This window comes from Falco cherrug, chromosome 12, assembly GCF_023634085.1.
Source record: "Falco cherrug isolate bFalChe1 chromosome 12, bFalChe1.pri, whole genome shotgun sequence".
Taxonomy (NCBI): Eukaryota; Metazoa; Chordata; class Aves; order Falconiformes; family Falconidae; genus Falco; species Falco cherrug.
This window is the reverse complement of record NC_073708.1, coordinates 23,370,503-23,392,889: the sequence shown is the minus strand read 5'-3', so window position 1 is coordinate 23,392,889 and position 22,387 is coordinate 23,370,503. Positions and strand designations below refer to the sequence as shown.

General features: G+C 42.1%; 1 protein-coding gene across 6 annotated transcripts in view; it reads right to left on the bottom strand.

Moving 5' to 3' along the window:
• Nucleotides 1–22,387, bottom strand: part of ST3GAL3 (ST3 beta-galactoside alpha-2,3-sialyltransferase 3) — a 184,189-nt gene that overhangs the window by 77,027 nt on the left and 84,775 nt on the right. For all 6 annotated transcript variants that reach the window (XM_055724698.1, XM_055724700.1, XM_055724703.1 and 3 more), the window contains one exon: nt 206–300. In XM_055724698.1, coding sequence (XP_055580673.1) covers nt 206–300 — 95 coding nt within the window. The remainder of the gene's footprint in view (nt 1–205; nt 301–22,387) is intronic.

The following is a 22,387-nucleotide window of genomic DNA, read 5'->3' as shown; positions in this document are numbered from 1 at the left end:
TCCTCCCTAAGACCAGCCTCTAAGGTCCACATTCCGGCGGTTAAAATCCTTCTGGATCTCTGAGAGCTACATGTACAATATTTTTCTTGAACAGGGGACAAAAGCTGAGCCCGGGGACCACCTGAGCTTTCAAAATGGAAAACCAAAAAGGGGCAAGCATCTGCAGAACCACCTTCTTTTCAACAGCTGCACAGTTTTCTCATACCTTGTCCTTTAATTCCAAAGGGGGGTACAAAGTCCCTGATACGTGCCCATTTCCTGAAGGAATCATCCAAGAACATTGGTGCCGGCTTCGAGAACCTGAGAAAACCAAATTGAGAGAGAAATTAACTCCTGTACTAGGAAGGATACATTTCTGTAGGGAGGTTGAAAGAATCCGTACCTAAGTGCTGATTCTACATTATCACTGGCAATATAGTAACATGGAAAATTTTACTTTTACCCAAAGGTGCCTGCAGTGGAACAAATCTGTCAGAATTCGTGCCACGAGGCCACCCAAATCATTCAAGTTATGAGCCTGGCAATCATTTCCACTCAACAGTTTAGAGCTTCCCCGCTATTGTTTGGCTATTAATTTAGCTAAAATAAGTTTTAAATTGCATCCAGAGTTTAGGCAGTTTTACTTCCAGCTTTGTAAGCACAAGCCAATTTATGTGCTGTCCATGCCAGCATGTGAGGAAGGGGTGCAGAGTTGCCTTTATATCATTCATTACATATAAGCCTGCTGCTTTGTGCAGGCGTGAATGCACTGGGCAAATGCATGTGGAGGGCAAGGCTGGGTGCTTATCTGCTGTCACGGCTGCTCCTGCCTTGCTCATACGCACAGACCATCACAACACAGGCAAGAAAGGAAATAGCTCAGGAGATCATGAAGCAGGACTTAGTTTACAGAGAATGGAAATTCAGTACAGATGTAGGTGTTTTCTTTTGCATTCATTAACATACAAATGATTCAAGAGAGGTCCCTGCCAAACCAAACAGTTGTGATGTATCCAAAATCACTTACAAAAGAGAGAACTAGTCCTTCTAAACCATGTCATTATGTGAATTTATTGTCCTAATTACACCCTCAGCACACAAACACAGCAGCTACTAAAAATTTGTCTCTTCTAGAAACAATCAGTTCAGTGGCCAGATAGAAGGAAACCATTAGCAGAAGAAACTACAGAAATATTAACTTTCATATGGGACCACTTCTGAGTGTACCAAGATCACCGCTAGGCAATGGCTCCACTACAGCCATACTGCAAGTGCAACGTACACATACCTGAAACAGACACAGCCTGGCTAACCTAGGTAGTAGTAGTGGGATAGATGTAACGCACCAGTTTAATCCTCCCTTCAAGCTATTTTGCACTCAGCGTGTGACTCCATGCTACTGCAATCAGATAACTTTTGGACTTGAACTACCTGATTGAAGATAAACTCATCTACACTACAACAGAGCCAGGTACAGAATGTGGCTGATCTAGAAGGAAAAGGATGTTTTTCCAGAGCTGAAGATATGAAAGGTTCTATATAACTTTACCTGGGAAAAGGTGGGGAAGATGCGTTAGATATATTAAAGCTTCTGAAGATCTTAATTAAAAAACAAACACACACAGAGGCCTAATTAAAAAAAAAAAAACAACCACAAAAAAAACCACCCAGGATACAGTAATACTCTCAAAATATCCTAAAAAACTTCAATAACCCGACAAATTAGTTCTATGTTTTTTCAAGCATCTTGGTGCACTGAAATGCAAGTATTGTGTTACACCGGTGGGTCTCTAAGGAATTATCTCCACCTCTTTCCAAAATCAATAGAAGGAATCTTTGCAGGATTTTCATACAATGCGAGAGCTTTCATAACCTGAATGGCTACAGCACAGATGTTCACAGCTCTCACTTTAGAGCTACCACTTGAACTAACAGCAGAAGCCAGGTCCCACAGAATGGTTCGTGTTCTCCCTAAGTGGCAGCTGCAGTGAAGGAGGACCGCATTGCCTGGGAGTCACCAGCATCTTTGGGCTGGTTTGTTAGGTCACCGAGCTACTCTGGTCCCTGCTGTGACATGCAATCTTCAGGAAAATTTTGGATGCTTCAGAAAATGCATATATGAGCAGGTTTTGTTCTCCTCTCCAGAATCAAAAGGATCCCCTACAGTAACGCTACAAAGTAGGGCAGTGTAAATAAAAAACTTAGCCAGTTCAGTTGCCTGTTCAAGAGCACTGCACGAGAAAGAAGGTACAGGCTGTAAGGTCGGGCCTAACTCAGAAGTTGGTATTATTTATCGATGCAATTAACTGGCCTATTTGCAAGTCATATACCAGTAAAAGACAGTTTATAGTAGTCTGACATGGAGTGTGGAGTGTCTCTCCCTCATGCAATCCCTTTCCAAGGTGCACCGTAAAACCAGGAGGAAGGTCAGATCCTCTCCTGGGACTCCCTGGGCCCCAAGGGGAGTCCCCAAACTCAGGTGAAGCACTAGCAGGAGCGATCTGGTGCTCTGTGGTGTCCCTTCTGCATGTGACAACCAGGGGATCAAAGTGATGCCCAAAGAGAAGTGTGAAGTGGCCATTGGCTTTTTTTCTTGTATTTGCTACAAGTTAACTTAGGGATTTTTCTAGCAAAGAACATAATAGCCTTAGACCACCTACTATTATTTGGTAACATTTAACACTACTGTACACAGACCTAGGGACACTTTCAATTCATACTTTGGCTTCATTTAAGAGGAGGGAGGAATGGCTTGGAGGGAAATACTATATTCATATGGGGAAAAAAGGAGCAAACTAGAGGATATTTAGGTCCCATAAATCTTGAAGCTAATTCCATTTTGGAAATATTAAGAAATCATGAATGCTATAAGCTCATGATCTATGAAAAACACGTTGCCACCTCAATAAATCAGAGCAGGCCAGAACCGATGTCCAGCAGTGACAGGGAAACGCTGTCTGCCAGACCTCTCCAGGAGCACGGCTGTTCTGTCTCGGCTCTGAAGTGCGTCTGGTGTATTCTAGGACCCTTCAGGAAATATCAGGATATGCCTCAAACAGGCCATGGGAATGCTCTCTGCGGAGCACCTAAAATACATTCCAAGGAATGCGTGGGAGTTTGTCAAACAGAAAAAGTAAACGTTTCTGAATGATGTTACATTTTGTATCTACTGAGCTGCTTGCCTACCGAACGCTGCATTTTACCCTAGTCATCTGTCACGGCTACCTAAAGGCAGGTTAGCTTCACCAGCAGACACAGCTCCAGAACTGAAATGGGCTTGCGCTCTATGGGCAAACAGCATGCAATGGGAGTCTGAATTTTTCAGATTTAAACTTTAAGCACTTCCTCTCCACCTCATCCTAAATTACAGAACAGACATAATGCAGCCTCATAGCACATGACAGCCATGAAAAGATGAGAAATTTCAGTGTTTGTGGCACACACTTAGGACCTGCATGATTTGGGAGAGGAATGCCAAGCATCTAAAATCTCTAGTTTGAATGGCATACCCTGATAAAACAGCAAATGACATCTGAATAGACCAAATGCTGGATATGATAATTATGAGGTACAGTTGAAATCTCTCCCAGCTCTCAAGTTTGCATTCCTTATACAAAGACATTAGTAAAACCTCTAACACAATTTGTCACTGCACACAGCAAAAGGAAGTGTGCTGCCAGAAAACTATTCTTAAACAGGAATCTATATATGGAAGAAAGTGTGATATATATTTGTGACTAGGGGATTTCTGGCTTACACAACAAAAAAATTACATTTGCAGTTATTTTATCCCTGACAAGTAAGAAGAGTTTTGACCTCAAACATTTCTACCTGGGATGCTGAACTAGCCTGCCAGCAGCTCTCCAGCCAAGTTTTCCGACCTTTTCCATTCTGTCCTTGATGCACTGATCCATTCACAGCTACTCCTCTTTGATGTGTGCTGAGGCATTCAAAATCAGCAGCACTAACTTCCCAAAGTGTCTTGCAAATCCCAGATTAGCACTGCCACTATTCAAGGCAGCTATTGAAAAATTTCAGGCATTTAATCTTGACTAGAATCTGCTTCCTACTCCTACCTGCTGCTTTCAAGACAATTAATACATAAACGTGTAGAACAGTAAGCAAGACCTGAGAAAAAGTAAAATAAATAAACCGATTGATAGTCTTTAGCTTCAACGAGAAGGGAGGAAGACAAGGCCAAGTCCCTGAAAAGAGTAGATGGCACCACATTTCTAGAAATCATGACACTAAGGAAAGGCAGGTTGGCAGCCACTAAGCTCCAACGTGGGTTTATTTCTTAGATATTTCCTTCCTTCCCCCCACCTCCTTAAGCCACCCTGCTGTTTTGTTTCTTCTTTAGTTAGGGAGAATTAGCAGTGAACGAAAATTGGAAGCTGAAGAAAAAAACAGCAGACCGTGCTAGAACCTAATGTTGGACACAACTTGCACGTTGCGTTTGTAAAAGGGCATGAACAACCTTCTTTTTTTTTTTTTTTTAAAATACAGAAAAGAATGCCTTATTTTTCCTGTGATGACTACTGTCTTTTGTTTGCTTATGTTCAAACACATCCACAGTTAGACAGAAGGCACAAAATCTACCCATTTTATAAATAAAATGGCCAAAATACAAACTGAAGCACTCTAGCACTGAATAATGAGCTCTAATAGAGGCATTTGTAAAAGTACGGAGAGAAAATCTAAACTAACCTTTTCCTTTTTCCCTAGCGAGACCTAGATGTGTGTTCTCTCCCTTGCCTCCCTTCTCTGGGGAGCAGCATGGTGTGACAGCGTAGGAAATGAGGACGTTTGTGATGTCCTGATTTCACATTTCTTATTGACATTAATCCTCTGTCAAAAATCCCAGCAGTTCAAAGATTCCTCAAGCAGCTGAAAAATTTAAGAAATGGCATTAATAAGGATTAACCCCATCCTACAACCAACACACTTCTTTTCCTAAAACGGCAAACAAATGAGCCAAAAAAATAGATGGCTGCAAGAAGAAAATCTTCAAAAGTAAAGATCAGGTCAAAAATTAAGCTGATCTTAGAAAACTGCAGGAACAGTCTAAAATAAAATCAGACAATATGATAAAGATAACTTAACATTGAAGAACGGTTGGTCAGCGCACCCTGCCACTACCGTTTGAGCCCCCTAGTTCTTCCTTTGGAAGAGACAGTGAGCCACTGATCCTTACCCATCTTCTCCCAAGTTATTCATGCCTACAGACCCCGAGTGTACCTACAGTTGCCCCTTTCACCTGAAAAGTCATCATCTACTTGGCTGTTCCCTGTACAGATGCCTCTGAATTACGCAGCGGCACAACACTCTGGCTTTGTTCTCTGCCCTTTCCCAGTAAACCTGCCATTTGGGTTTTGTCTACTTCTAAGCTGATAGAATCACTTGCTCCCTCGCAGACCTGCACGAAGGACCCTGAGGTGTAAAACTACGGTCCTTCTTTCTGACAGGAAGGGGCAATAAATGCCACAGCCACTCAAAAAAAAAAAAAAAAAATGCCTTTGAACAGGCTTTATTCCATGAAGAAAGGAAGGGATCCACGGAACAAAAAAAAACCCGCTACCCACCCACGGGCTGTGTAGCAGTTATCCCAGCCTCCTTCCCTGGGAGTGATTGCTCTGTACCTTTGGGGTACCCTGGAGCATCACCAGCCTTCTTGTTTGCCCTCTTTGCTCTCCATCACCTAGTAGGTGTTTAAACTCAGCAATGCAGGCATTTTCCCATTGCCTGCTCGCTGCTCTACTTAGAGCCAGACCAGCTGCTCCAACATATCTTAAAGGGCCTCCATGCTCTGGTTCATACACAGAACACTGTCACATTACTGCAGAAAGATAAACATCCTATCATGACTGAAAAATGTAACTATCTGTAACATCTGTAAAACCTGTGGAGTACTCTACTTCGTTCAGGATCAGAAAACATCAGCTCAACGACCATGCTGGTTCCGGCCTCATGTGGAAAACACAAACAGACTGGAAAAAGGCTGTGGGAGAGCTGTGGAAAAGATATGAGGTCTAGAAAACATGACCTCTGAGGAAAGCTAGAAAGAAATGAATTTGTTCAGTCTAGAGAAGAGAAATTGAAAGAGGACATGATAAGTCATTAGATATTACAAGGCTGCTGCAAAAGAAAAAGGTAGTATCTCCAAATCCCTGGTAAATAGAAGTAAATTCTATTAGAAAAAAAAGGGGCCTAAAATGCAAAGGAACTGAAATTAAACATTAGAAGAAGGTTTCTTATGCTTGGGATTATTATTACACATTGACATCTATTGCCTGGATATGGGTTACAGAACTTGCATCAACTACATTGGTTTCTGATTTTATTGTATTATTTTTAAGAACAGGTTGACATTTAGCATGCGTTAGCCATGTGCCTACTTTTAAGAGGGAAAATTAAAGATATGATCTTTTGAAGCTCTGCACAGGTCTATTTCTTTTAAAACCATTTTCACACTGGGCTAACATCTCTAGGAGGTGACCAAGTACCCAAGCTACAGTCAGCTGTAGTTGGGAATCAACAGCTACTCTTCAGACTTCTTGTGCTTCTTAAGTATTTACCTTCATATATGGTAATCAAATTTCAGTACAAACACAACTGTAGATAAGCAACACATGGATTTTGCAAGCCTGTTGCCTGCCAAGACTGCTTTCTGTTTGTACTCTGTACCTTTGTGATAAACAGGAAGACACGTAAAGTTTAACCTTTCTGCAGTCATTAATATCTTGGGCTTATGCACAAAATCAAAGACTGATTTAATATCAGCCTCGTCCCTCCTGCTAACTGACTACGTTCTGACATGCATGAAGTCCACCAAAATGTCCCGAACAGCTTTTTTTTACCAATATAATGCAAATCATCATTATGGGGACTGGGAAGTTTCGAGATAAACTATAAATATAATAAAATATAATAAAGACCAAAAAAAATTCAGTTTGCCTGCTCTAACAAAATCTTCAAACTTTCCTACTCGTTCTCCAAACATTTCAGACAAAACCACACATGCACACACAAAAATAACAAGAAGCTTCGGTTAAAGGTTGGCTTCCTTTCGGGAAAATAATAAAAAAAAAGCTATAAAATTCAGATGAGGCAGAAACTTTGTTCTGACCTGCCTCGTGGTGCAGCACATAAGACAACACACAAAATTTGTCATTGTTCACCAAACCCTTTAATACCAAAACACAATTATGCAAGGGTGAAAAAGCTGACTTCTAGACAGTGTAGAATGATGTTAGTTTAAAAACCAGTCTCCTAACATACTTTCAATGTCATAGTTTGTTTTTCATGTGTTATTGTCAAAGATGCAAGATTGAATTACATCTAGTTTTTCCTACCAAAAGCCAGGTGGGGTGTTCAAGGCCTCTGAGGGAACACTGAGCCAAATAGATGAGATTACATGGTAATACACGGTATTTGGAAACATGATGAAGGTGAGCAAAAGCAGGCTGCAATTACTGCCAGAGTTGTCAAATTCCTGTGCAAATACAAAAATGAGATGAGGAGGTAAGGAAAAAAGGTCCAATCCTTCTCCCTAGTAGAAAGAGTTAGCTCACATGGAAGATGCCAGCCAGCAACAATGACAGTTGGCCAAAGTTTTGCACAATTACATGCCACTGGGACAGAAAGGAGATCTCTGTTTCTAATGAAAAAGGAGAGCAGTCATCCAGGCTAATTGCTGCTGTAGAACATTGCATTCCTAAAAGGCAGAGTATCTGTTGTTCCTGGTGAAGAGCTAATATACATTCCAGAAGACTACAGATCCACAGCCATGCCATTGCCAGAAATCTCCCCACCCTCTGCTCATTCCTGCCACCACTGGCATGGTTGACCATCCTGAGCTGCTGGCAGTGTTATTGTACAGCAAATCAAACAGCACTTAATTGTTTCAAAAGCCTCTGATCTTGTTCCCTCCTACCACGTTATTTCATGTATCTATCTATCCTGACATTATCCTACTGTATCAAACCAATTTTCAGACTTGAAAGCCTTGAAAGGAATAGTAAAATTTTTAGTGGTCTTTGTAACAAGCAATAATGCCGTTGCAGAAGGAGCCTGGAAGAATTAAGTATTCCATCTAGAACAAAAAGCACGTAATTTTTTTTGTGCATGGGCATCAAGAAAGCTGAAAAGAAATCAGTAGATATTCAGGGAACAGGACAATGATGAAAAAGAGCCTTCCACCATCAGCAAAACCAAAAATGCACATGTTGTTGAGCACAGCCAAGCACAAGCACAGAACAGATGTGACTGCTCTGTTGATGTACAGCACAGGGGATACAGCACAGAAGGGAAAAAGCTATTGAAATTAATGAACAAATAGGCACAAAAGACAAATGAGCACGACCTGACCATGATATAGCCAGCTGAAGATGAAAATAAGGTCACTAATGTTTAAAGTGGGTAAGCTCCAAAACAGCCTTGTGATGGAAGCTGAGGAAGACAGGAAAGTGCAAAACAAATGACCTGAGCTGAAGCTTGGTCAGTTCATTAAAAGGGTTGTACTATTAGGTGTCTCACAGGCAGGGGACTGGACTTCATAATTCATTCTGTTCCCGAATGGCTGATGTGCCTTGACCTCCGGCATATTGCTCTTACCCAGGTCAGGAATCTTTCCTGCGAAGTCCTACTGGAGTGAGGATGCTGGCAGAAGAAATGTCAATGTTTCAAACATTGTTACTGAAACAGATGGGTGTTCTGAGAGAAAATAGCCTTAACTTTTTCAAGGCTCATATATTTCCAGAATGATCAATGCTACTGCAGGACCTAAACAACAAAAAAATTGTATTATGATGATACTGAAATTATTAATCTGCTGTGAAGTACACATCATGGCATTACAGTGGTACTGTCAGCTCTTCTGATTTTCTTACGTATAGTGCAATCTTCTGAAAACTTCTATGAGACGCAGTTCCTTATACCATACTACTGGGATAAACTCTGCTTTCATGTTAAAATACCCAAAGCAAATAAAAAATATTTTCCTAGCCTTACAGTTGGAAATGAGACCTCAATAACTAACAAAGACTAAGAACTAAATAATTAAATAAAAAGAAACCATTACTTTCAAACTGCATGCATTTTCTGTTCTGACTCATTATTCCTGACTGTAGGTTGCAATTCTCATCAGTGCAACTCCCTACAGTGACTTTAAGGTGTTCCAGAGAAAGCCTCCCCAATGAAAATGCAGGCAAAGGACAAGCCTGCTTTCAGACACAAACAGGAAATGAAAGTAAAACCGTAAAACTGAGGAGGGGAAAAAAGTCTGGAGAAGCTATTGCACCAACAGTTGCCTACAAGCACACAAGACAGGCAGATCATAAAATGCAAAGAAACAAAGACAAGAAGTTGTTCGTCTTCTTTGTACACTACACAAACTGATGCTCAAAGACAATCACACAGATAGCCCACTGTGATGTTTCTTAGAGTTTGTTTGGGTTTTTTAAAGTCATCACAATCTAGGTTTGACAAAAACTGGCATAGCAATCACAATACAAATCTAGTTTTGTTGAAAAAACAGGAAGATACGAACTAAAACCAAGAATGAAATCTGCAGCGAAAACAAGAAGGGACTGAAAGTATGGGAGATGCTGGGCAAGAGCTGCTCTCTCCGAACATTATGAAATTGGACAAGGCTTTTTGGTTGGAATCCATGCCATAATTTGCACCATCCAGAAAATGGACATCTTAACAAAAAAGACAGTGAGGGTGGAAATGTTCTCCATTGCACAAATTCCTAATGCCTAAACAATTTACCTTGGCATGCTCCTTCTTGTAGGGAGTTGTTCAAAAAACAGTTGTGAGATTTTCAAGTTTGCCTAGTAATCGAAGCAGTGTAATTCACCCAGCCAGAGAATAAGCTTTTTTCTTCTATTCAGTGAAACAGGATAATATAGCTATAGGTGCCTTAGGTGCCACCTCCCAGGTACAGCCACCTGAAGTGCATTTGTACAACACACACCAAAAAAATCACTACTGTCAGAATAGTATAACCTACTGAAAAACAGTTACCGATAAATTACAAAGCTGCTATTAATGAGAGCCATATCCAGCCCAACAGGAAAAATTCCAGATGTGTTTCTGTTACTCTGCTGCACAATAGACTTCACACTGTAGTGCAGGATGAACTGGGGGCAGCCAGTTGTTACTATTTAAGGTTCAGACAGAGGCTTTTTTCTTCCTTTAACCAGATGCAAAAATCTCCAAGGATTTTTGCATCTCACAGGCTCTGACTAGGAATCTAGACAAAAAAAGGCCAAATCATGTACCCCAGGTGGGAGAAGTGTTTTCAGAGGGGTCTTTTCCCCAGCGGTGACAGTGCCAGCAAGTCCTTCTATAACTGTAAAGAATGTTTGATATGGGAGACATGGACCCTGTGCCCAGTTTCATGTAATTCTCCATCTCCTCTGTCACCTTATTAATTCCAGCCCTTAGCCTAAGAGTGATCTGTAAAGCAACATGCATTACAATCTTCCAGATAATATCAGTACTGTTTAATATAAGCCTCTCTCCTTTGGTCCCATGGTTTTAAAAATAAACAAGTATTTTAAAAGCACATGACATGGAGCTTGTAAAACCTTTCTGGGTACTGCTTCCAGAGATAAGGCATAGAGACTGGACACTGAAGAAAGTTTCCATGTAAGAGGCCACCTGACAAAACCAAAAGGATTTACTGACTCAAGGAGCAAGTGGGTGCAGTGGAGAAAACTGCTAACGGTTGACAGCTTAGACAGCTATATCCTTTCCTCATCATCCCACACAGAAAGTGTCTGACTTGATTAGGCAGAGAAGAAGGGACTGGAGGTGCAACCTGACTACTCTGACAAAGAAAAGAACCATGAACCATGCTGACCTCTCCTGTCCTACCTACAAAACAGGTGCAAAAAATAAGACATGCTTCCAGCCAGCACACCTACTGGCCTCCTCCAACCAGGGTCCTATGTTCTGCTGTGTCCAAGTCTTTGTGTCCAAGAACTTTGACTGTGAACAAATCAAAGTTCAACTGCATCTGGCAAGAGACTGTGCAGCAACAATGGCACCCATGGCAGGACTGTGCTCTGAGGCTTGATGGAAACCTGAAGACCAAGGTACGTTCTTAAAAGCCTGCTCTCCAAAACGCTATAAACCTTTTGGAGGAACTTATATCCCCCCTGATTCTCTAATCAAAGCAGAGAGACCTTCCCAATAATTATCACATCACCTGAAGAACTGTACAACAGTCTTCCTGGTTCCAGGAATGGAGCTTTTCAATGAGATGGTTAATTTCAACAAGTTCCCACAAGAAAAGCCAGTAGAAAAAAAGGATGCTGCTGGTTTATGCATTTGAGATTTATGTAAGTCACTGAAATAAATACTAAGTATTATTAGCTACTAAAGGAAATGGTTATGGTGAAGATGAGGGGATAAAAAAAAAACCAACCAGAAATACGCCTTCTCTTTCCGTACCCTTGATAAAGAAAGTGCTTTCCCTATAGCTGTGGGAAAGAAAACAAGATGTAACAGTGAAAGTTAAAATTACGGGTCTTTTGGCTGTTATCAAGGGGAGCCATAGCACACGGACACAGTGCAGTCTGAGTGATCCCAAGTTCCAAACCAAAGAAATGCTGCAGGCATATTCATCATCAGCATTTGTATTTGCTCCTGAATATTACAAAGAGCAGCGAACATTGCTGATCCACTACTTTTGTCCCAGCAGCAACATTTAATTGCGTGAACTGCATTCAGCCTTTATAGAAAGCATCAGTAAGTTCACTCCTACCATTGATATTCTCCCAGTGACCCCCTCAGGCAACCCAGTATTAAGTAGTTTCAGTGTGCAGCACTGCTAGTTGACACAGAAATCCTGCCACACCCGGGAGTTTTTCCATACCCTTAGTGAAGTGAGTGGGTGGAACAAAGTACAGAGTGACCCTGTAACCCAGCATCTCCACAGTTCCATCAGGGAGCCACAAAAGAAGTAACTTACTCTCCACCTCAGCCAGGAATTCAGTCTATTCACTGTATTTTCTTAGCTTCATCCGGTTTTGGTTTATTCTCTCATTCTTTTGTTTGCCCACCTATGTTTGTCTAACCACTTATCTGGCCCACACAACCATTACAGTATTCAAGCGCTCCACAAACAATTACTTACAATTTACACCTGTCACAGAGAAGGTGTTCTTGTTTTCATTCCACTTCTTGAAAGTTTTAAAACTAATTCCATGAAGGTATTAAAATTTTTGCTGCAGACATTTTGGAAGTAGACATACTTGGCGTGACAGTGCAAGAAATCTCTTGGTTACAGTGACAAATTGCAGTCATTTTGTTCTCGTTCAATCTTAAACAAAACAATCACCTCGGTAAGAAAAACTGGAAAAAGCGATGAAAGCTCACAGCCTAAAGAGTGAAAGCTTTGGAATGCACTGGCAAAAGAAAATTAATAAATAATGACTAATCTTAATGACTAGCTATTTCTACTATCTTATCATCTTAAGTACTTCTACCCTCCAATAAATCAGCAAATGCGTAGTCAGTTCTTTGAACTTACTGAAGTTGAACAGAATAACAAGAAAAAACAAGAAAGTTATGGTTCAAGCTACCAAATAATGTTCCTTAAAAAAAATTATTATTCAAAGCTGTAAAAAAAAAAAAAGAGCCCAGAAAACATTGACTGCGCTTCCAAATTTTTCCCAAGTAGTTATTTTTTCTAAAAACCAATTTCCACGTATCAGCTTAGAGCAGTTTAAAAAGTTAAAGCCCACAACCCCATCTAATTCAGGATACTCTTACATTTCCCTGTCTAAAGAGAAAAGTTGAAGAACTACTTTAGCTAAGTATCCCTTGATCTCAATGTCAGAGAAGCAGCAGATTTTCATTAACCAGCAAAGAGCAATGCTGTTGGCCGAAAGGAGAACTTCCCACATGTATTTATGGGTGCTCTTTGGACAAGCGTTCAAACAGACCCCAAACAGACAACCACGGAGCGAGGAAACAGTACAATATCATCCCACATTACTCTCTCTGCCTCTGTAATGCTCCTGCTCAGCCCTCCTGAACCGTACCTTTCTGTTGGACATTTTGCTTTTCCTGAGCTGCAGACTAAGTGTACTTGGCAGTGAAGTTCACAAGCAACACAATTATAAAACCTGCAGATTCTCATGTCAATGCTGTTTAAACATCACCATCTAAAGTTCAACCTACAAATGACTGAAGAAAAGGTTTTCAGAGACAATCGGCACTTTGTTGAATTTAACAGAAACTGCATAGTAACCTGTCTTCTGAAAAAATCAGGTCACCCATGTAACCATACTTATCTTCCACTAATTACTTCTGAATATTCCCCAGTACACATTTTTCCACCATAACAGCCTGATACATGCCCTGCAGCAATGGTTTCCATTTTAGTATCCTGGCCAGTCATGAAATGAATCAAATCGACAGCCCCTCTGGTGATACCAAGCTTTAGAGGCAACCAAACAGGTCCCCTCCCCTCCTGTCAAGTTTTATCAGCTAACCTTTGAAAAATGGCATGCCTAGTTATAGGGATTAGTATCTCCTACAACCAGAATAGGAATTAGGAGTTAAAACACAAGGGCAGCTCTAGCAGAAGTAAGAACTGGCTGACATGCAGCAGAATCAACAAATTGCTTCTAAACCTGCCTGTAGCCAGCACAGCTTTGGAGAATCTGCAACAGTGTGAGCTTTTCTTCCATGGCTTCTTACTTCTTTTCATACCAAGAGTGTGCATAAGGTTGCAAAGCACAAAGCTGAACAAACTTTGCCTCCTTTGCTTACTGTTATCACCCATGGAAAGCTATCAGGGGCATTTCTTGAAACACACGTGAACAGCCTGGGCTCTGAGGGCAGTGATCCCAAGGCACGGAGCTGGGCAAGTGTTAACCACCAGCACTGACCCCAGAACAGAGGTACGGGGATTAGAGATGCGCTCTTTCTTGGTAATTACAGTTACTGCATCAGAACCGGTTGTTTCTGAAGCAGGGGGGCAGGGAGAGAAGTGTTGCTTGATTTTTAGCTTGGGATTATTTTTTTAAGAGTTCATCACCTTGCCTGCCCAGCAGTAAGGAAAATCCTACCTAAGGATGCGAGTGAGACTGTGCTGGATCAGATCAGAGTTCAAAATCTCTTTTCCAAAAATGGCAATAAATGGATGTCTAAGGTGAAGCAAGAACAGGGCAAAGAGATAAAATATTTCCTCCCTAACATTCACACAGCTTTCAAACATTCTCAGCTGTGGATTTCCTGAGCTTGATGTGGTTTGTCTAATCAGAAACCCCCCTTTCCCTCCCAGCAATGGATCTCGCCTCCAAATGTTTGTCCAGACTCCCCTGGAATTTGTACAGATATTTTGCAGCCGTCACACGCTTTGGCAAGGAGCTGCCCAGGTATATAGGACCTGATGCACAAAGAACTGAATCCTTTTTGTTCTGATACCTGGAAGTAGAAACACATTACGCAGAAAGACTGTATCAGTGTTTTTTCTACCTTTCTTCCTTGTAGTAAAAGCCAAGGGAGAGTTCAGCGCAGCTCAGCCAGAAGACCCACCACAGAAGATCAGATCTCCCTCTGCTCTCTTGCTTCCTTCCCCTCAGACGTTAACAGGGACATATGTTTTTATCCTGTTTGTTACACGTCCAGCTGCCTCAGCAATCACATTGCCTCCTACTTCTCAATTGCCCTTTGCCCTCAAGGTCTCCCCTTATTCTGCTTTTGGGATTTGATGCTACCAAGCTTGAAGTTTCGTCTCGTACAGCTCTCATCTGGGAAGCACACTACCTCTGTGCAGTAGAAGCCTTCAAATCCATTTCTTGTGCTGCTCAGACTGTATCTCCCAAAGCTCTCCACTGGGTTTCCTGGTGCCTACCTCAAGCCACTTGCTCTCACCTACTAGATGAGTAACTACCCCTTTTTGGCCTGGCAGACCACTTTGTAACTTTTAAGATCAGGGAGTACTGCAGGCAGTAGTCCCTCTCCCACCGCATAGGGAGCCCAGCCTCCTGTGTTCACACAGGACAGCTTTCCCAGAGATGTCTGGTAGTTGTAGATGGCTGGGAAGTTTCAGATTTGTTGCATATGACTGAAAATCTCTCTCTGCACAACGTAGTTCAGGAACACCAGAAATGGAAGTATCTGTAAAGGACTGAAAAGCCATACACGTACAAGACCCATCTGCCTTCCGGGAAACAGTGCACAGAAACCATGGCACGCTCGGGAAGTGCTCTGGGCTTCCAGCTGGTAAGGAACATGAAGGCACTACTTCCACAGACTGCACTGCACAAGAAGCAGTAATTATGGCAGCTATCAACCGCTTCAAGGAGATTATTCTCCTGCTCTTTTGAGCCGGCCAATGTTCTCCAGCAGCTGCGCACAAGGAGTCAAACACTAGCTTTCAAAAAGATGTATTTCATAAGGAGATGAGGTCTGTCCAGACATAAATGACAAACAGCCACATTACTCCTCTTTACCCACTAGCTAGCGTGGGAATAAAGCTCAGACACAGGATAACTGCCTCTGTAGTAATGTCCTGCAGCTGTCAAAGAGTTGGCATGCGAACAAGTCAGGCACAGGAAGAAGAGAAGTGCTACTGCAACCCTGGCCAACTGCGCAATTTCAGAGTCTCGACATGACAGCACGAAAGTAGGTGACCACAGAGATACTCTCCCATTCCACCTTCCCTACACCTTTGCCTTGGACGTTCACACGTCACCTCTACTAACCTGCAGGAAGCACAGCAGTATGTACGCTTGCATCCAGCAAGTGACTTAAGATCCAGTCTTGTGTAGGAAGCGTTGACGAATTACCTCTGGTAGACACTGAAATCACTCAACCAATTAAGCAAGATTAGATTAGCTAGTGCGTTTGGAAAAATACTATGAATAAGGTGCGTGCAGCTGCACATGTTTTTACTCAATCACATGACAGTAGGACATGTATTACTTCAAGCATCAAGGCTACACTGAATCAGATAAGCAATCCCACCTAAAACAAACAGCTGCCACATATTCCCACAAAAGAAAAATAACTTTGTACTCAGCCAGTGGAATAAACTGACCAGAAATACAGTTTCTACCCATCTGTGATCAGCTTCAGAATCAATGCCTTACAGAGCAAGAATTCGTATTCTTACTTTTTTAAAAAAATCTACTGTTACTGTAGCTGTTTTATTACTTGTATTAGTACATGATGACACATCTTTTATTCAGATCCTGTCTCCGTAAAGTCTACAAGCTTAAACCAGTTTGAAACATGGTCTGTCTCCATTTAATTGAGAGCCAAGAAGGGTTAATATTAATGCAATTTACTACTTTTCTGCCATTCACTAAATTGCCCACACCTATGGCGTTCTCTCTGCAAATAAACACATCACATTTTCACTCATACAGAACGCATCTTTCCTAGAGAGACAGGCTACGAGTTTATTTTGGACTAGATTGGAAAGCAGGTCAGAAGGAGGTATGCAGACATGCAGGTCTTCTCTACCACTGCCTCTTCTTAGCAAGGAGTTAAAGAGGAAGAGCAGAGGACCAAGGTCTGAGCTCCATGGGCCTCCTTCTAGAGGACGCTTGGTAGAGCTGGGTGTGAGAGAGTTTCTGAAGGACCTGTGGAGGAGTGCTCCAGTGAGGGAACAAAAGAGGGGACAAATAAGTAAGGGAAAAACAACATTTTGAGAAGAACCAGCTTGACTGTGGTAAAGGCTGTTGGCTGGAAAACCTAAACGGCAACCAGTTTTAAGCAATCACTTGTCACGCTGCTTCTTCCACCCCCTCCTGTAAAGTCACATCACATCAGCTCATCTCCAGCAGCTGCCTGAAACACTGCCTACACACCACAATTCCTGGGGATCTGCTGATATTCACCAAACCACTACTGCATCAAGGCAGCTCCTGCTGTACCGCACCCGAGTGGCACTGAATGTCATGCCAGAATTTGCTCTTCCAGGTAGGGAAAAGGCAAGAGAAGCTTAGGACACAGGGAATGAGCACCACAGCTGGGAAAAGTGGAAGGTACTGGAAAAGGGCAGTGGGGAAAACACGCTTATGGTGTTTAGAAGTATGGGATAAGGATGCTGGTCTGTGCAGGTCAGGGTATACAACAGGGCAGAACACAGAGCTGCCAGAGTATGGTACAGTGACAAGTGAGGCTGGACACTGGTTTGTGATCTGAAGAACTAAGAAGACACAACAAGGAAATGGTAAATGCAGTATTATGCGGACCACAGGACAGGATATCTGGTGACTAGGACTACAGAATTCTCTTTTTAAAAACCATTATTTCAGAGTTGCACCTCTAAATTCAGCTTGGAACCCATCCGAGATCAGTCTTTGCAGCTTAGCAGTGAAGAAGTCAAAGACTCTGCCTACAAAGAAGCCACCAGAACCTCTGTCTAGAAGTTTCCAGGGGCCTTCGAAAGCTGTAAGCAATACTGGAAGCACCCTAGGATGGAACTGGAGAAGAGGAGCTTGCGGACATGAATGAAGTATTATCCCTGAGCACAGAGATGAAGAGAGGAGGGCAACCACCAGGGCAATAGGATAACAGACAAGTATTCTCTGAGGTGGAGAGGTAAACTTCAGATCCTGAAGTATTGTAAGGGAAGAGACAAGCAAGCAGAAGAGCAGAAATTTCTGGAAAAGACCTGTCAAGGAATGAGAAAAAAATTGAGGAAAAGGAAAAGAAAGCAAGTTGGGGAACGAGAAGGCAAAAATGTTGTGCTGCGTATCGTCATTCTCTCTCATTTGGAATGGGGAGCAGTGAGACTATGGGCAACAAATAACTGAAAAGGACTCAAGGGCAGGTCACAAACAACAAGGCATTTATCTCTGTGGCCACAGCAGGTAGTCAGAACCATTTCACCATAAGGAGTACAAAACCAAAGGAAGGGAGAATCCATTTTTAACACAGGACAGGTCAGACTGGTCCCAGATTTCTGGCAGGGTAAGAACAGGAGTACACTGTGGGTTGAGTCAGCTGGAAGACAAGAGAGGCAAACAAGTAAGTAGCCAGTAAAAAGAGGACAGGGAGAACAAAACACTTGTCAGTGGAGGAAAAGAAACTGATATAAGGTAATATAAGGAAAGCAAATGAGTTGTCATAAGTCACAGAAAAAAAATGAGAAAATGGGCAATGAATTGTGAGATTTGTGCCACTATGTATGCAGTAAAACTTCAAATACGTTCACATTGCATGATTTTCAGTTATAGGAGTTGTGCTGGTCTGTGTCACACCATGGTCATCTAAACGTTTACAAGTCTATTTTTAACATTCCTTTTAAAGAGTTTTCCTGGTAAGCAAGTTTATTATGTTGTGGTTTCTCAAGTCCCTTTACAAGTTTAGGTAATACATTTGCTCCTTCCGTTCCTACAGCCGAAAGTCTGATTTTAATGAGAGATTCCACATTTTGGTTAGCAGCTCAGTCCTTACATTCTTAAGCCTCTTCAAAATTCCTAGATGTACAGAGTCCAGCACAGGTGATTTAGCACTCATTAGTTTAGCTGTGAGAGGGACCGGAGACACTGCTTCAGAGAGATGTTACTGTTCTGAAGCTGGTTCCCAAGCATATGGGGCTGGAAAGCAAAAAGGTAGGAGGGCAGATTTACAGACTCACACCACTGAGGAGAGCTAAGGCTTGAATCAGTTACAGTCTACCCTCCGCCTCCTTCCTGTCTGTACAAGATGTCTCTATTTAACTTTCAAAAAATACTTGCTGCAGGAGCATGAAGAAGAATAAGCCCTCCAACTAGTTTTACTGATAGCTCCCGTGGTACTCTAACTCTTGATCAGTGGGGATTTTTTTAATCCTTATTAGCAAGGATGTAACCAAAGGAAGAAAGATAACCCAAGGATGAATGAGACCTTTATTCAAGGTATCTCTGAGAAGGAGCAGAGACTAAGACAAGCAAAGATGAGGGTCCTGGTGGACAAGTTCAACGTGAGCCATCATTGCTCCCTCGCAGCAAAGGTGGCCAACAGCATCCCGGGCTGCACTGGGCAGAGGGCTGCCAGCACGGTGAGGGAGGGGAGCCTGCACCGATGGTCAGCACTGGGGAGGCGCTGCTGGAGGGCTGGGTCCCATCCTGGGCTCCCCACTGCAAGAGAGAGATGGACATGTTGGAGTAAGTCCAATGAGCCAAGAAGGTTAAGGGACTGGAACATCTGCCATACGAGGGGAAACTGATTGCTGGGATTGTTTAGCCTTGAGCAGAGAAGACTCAGGCAGCTCCTACCAATGTGCATTAATACCTGATGGGGGCAGTCTGGGCAGAAAGACTTCTTTTCAGTGGTGCCCAAAGTACCAGGCAAGAGGAAAAACTGAAACACAAGAAATTCCATTCAAAATAAAAACAACTTTTATTGCAAAGATGGTCAAGCATGGGAACAGGTTGCAGGGTCCCCAAGGTGACCCTGCTTTGAGCAGGGGGGTTGGACTAGACCAGCTCCAGAGGTCCCTGCCCACCCCACCTGGTTCGTGATTCCATGACCCTTCTCACCACGAAGCAAGGAACACTGAAGTTGCGTAAGCTCAATTCCTATGCAGGTGAAATCTCAGAAACAAGGGTCTGCTAAAACTCCATTTTATACAAATGATGTAACTCTTGCTGATCTCAATCAGCCTAATCAAGTGCTAAGATTACAAAATGGAAAAAAGGGCATTTAATTTGCTCAATACCAGTAGCCATTCTGCTGATCCAATGCTTAGTCAGAGAGAGCTTGTGAAAACTGGACTAATGCATGACTGCAGGATCTCATCCTCTGGAAATCACAGCTTAAATTTGCCATTCAACAAACCTGGAAATCTGTAGCTTTAATGCCATCCCGGTGCATATGGGTACATTTACCTGGCATAAAATACCCAAGGAAAATTTGACCAATTGAGGAACATGTTCAAGTGTAAATCCCTAGACTCCTACTCCAAACTGAGAGTGCCCATGCAAATCTGATGACCCCTGCAGAACAGATATAAAGAAAGCAATGAACTACTCCTTTCAGTTGATGCTGAAGAAGAGAAATTAATTAACCAAAATGGGGAAGTGTGAGTCTCAGTATTTACAGTTTAGTCAAAAGTCTCCTGAATGCCCAGTGTCTATCCACACCATTTAACACCTCTGCAGTTTAAGTGAAGCAGTAGGACTGATAAATAAGTTAACATCAGAGCTCTGTGACACAGTGGGGAACTGTGTCGGGAGACTCAGGACTATCATACAGCCAGCAGTGCTGCTGCAGGCAAGGACGAAAGGACAGTGACAGAGCAGAGATTAAAAGAACAAGAAAGCCCAGCACGTCCGGCAAGTGTGCACATTATGGATTACTGCAAAATGTTAAGTTGTATTGTAAAGGAAATGGATAGTAAAAGAGACAACTACTCCTCTCTGACGTTTTGATGATTTTTTTAAGCTACTTTTCAGCATAGTCCTCTGACAAACTACAGAAACTGTGCAACTTATAAACCAATATAACCAGAAACTTACACAACTAAGTGTAAATAGGGAAGCTGCTTCACTTTTGTCCTCAAGTCAAATTAATAATGCAACAATCTGTTGATTTCTCTATCAGTCATAGCTCCCAATAACCTTCTGAAACATGGAGCGATTAGCAGAGAGGTCAGAAATTTGTAAATGATGCAGCTCAGACACGTGATCTCATTTCATAATTTGTACCCAAGAACCATCTCGGCCAGCACAAAGCAGGACGTTTCCTGAATCCAAACACACCACGGGAGCAGTCAGGACTTCAGTTTATTTGATCTGAGGTTTCATTTCTACATCACTTCAGCATCAAGCCACATGATCTGACAAAGGTATTAAGCAAGAGACTGGAAAAAAAGAAATAGCAGTCAGCACTTGGGTTACACTGGCAGCTAGATGGCAGGTTTTATTCTCCAGAAGTACTATCAAAACCTGAGTCCAAAAAGGTCTTGGAGGTCAGAGCCTCCCAGGCATGAAAGAGCCTGTGGACATCCAAAAAGTGTGCAGCTCACTTAGGACTGTAACAATCCCAGGCAGAATCCTTCTGATGAAGCTAAGTTTCCCGACTACACGAACACATTTCAGTGATTTAGCAAAGGCTGTCAAACCCACAAACCGCTGCTGCTTCTATAATTCGCAGGGCACGGAACTACCCTTCATCTGGAGATTCATCCCTGACCAGCAGCCATCCTAGAGCTTCGTCTGGAAGCACCTGAGTCTGCTTAGCCCTTACTTCATTACCTTTCTTATCCAAATGAAAGAGAAAGAAAAGCCGAAGTTAATCCTCTGCCTGCTTGTGAAGTAGGCACCAAGCCTGTTACAATTAATTCCTAAGCCATCTATTTTCTCTTGAATAGTCCTACGACAAGACTGACTCAGAAGTTATTTTGATAAGTTTTATCCGAACAGTTCAATCATTACCTCATTACATCATTTGAAGGGATGGGCCGCATGAAGGATGCCTTTCCACCTCTGTGTGAAATTTTGTGCTTTAGTAACTTTCAGTGATTGAGGTCAACACTTTCAAGGTAAGACACCCAGAGTTCAGTTTTCTATATCAATTTAAGTAAAGTAAGTCTAAAAAGCTTCGGCCAAATTTCAGAGGTATTGAATGCATTCAAGCTCTCACAGCTCTGTAGCTCATACAGCTAAAAAAAAAAATCAGACTTTAAGGTACATAAATCATGGATATAGACTAAACTTCAGAAACGTTGGTTTAAAGTCAAAGATTTGAAACTGATCACAAGAGAAACCAGAGCCAGCTCGTGAAAATACTTTCTACGCATTTTTTCTTAGCACATTTATGCCACTGCAATATAAAGCATCACACACACAGCAAAGAATTATTGCTATAAGGCTTCATTTGGCCCATTCTTCTCTCTCTTTTAAAATAAATTTTAAAAACTAACATTAATATTACATTGCAGTGGGGGATCCATGCCCACAAATGCCCCCCTTATGAAGCATAATCCATAATGGATGAGCTTTTAACAAGCACCTGAGGCATTGTGGAAATGTCACCAGAAGTACTAATGGACTATTAAATGTCTGCCATGAAATATACGGACTGCTTCCACGTAGCTGTGCTAATGCTTATTTACATACGTAATTCCTAGTGCTTGCAAGAACATGACACACGCACTTTGAATATTGCTCTGGTTCCTCCACTGGTTTCCTTCCATCTGTAACTACTTTTTACAGCACTTGCAGAAGATGTGCTTCTTTAGAAAGAAATCTATACTTTTCTGTGGCATGGGTCCCAGCAGGCAGAGCTCTTATGCTTGTAATTGGATTATTCTAGCTTCTCCTTCAGTCTTCCAGATACCAAGCTACAGGCATAACTACTGGGCTTTTTTTTTTTTGCTTGTTTTTCTTTTTTTTTTTATACACTCTCAACTGTAGGCAAACCAAGACAGTAAATTCAGAGTTGCATC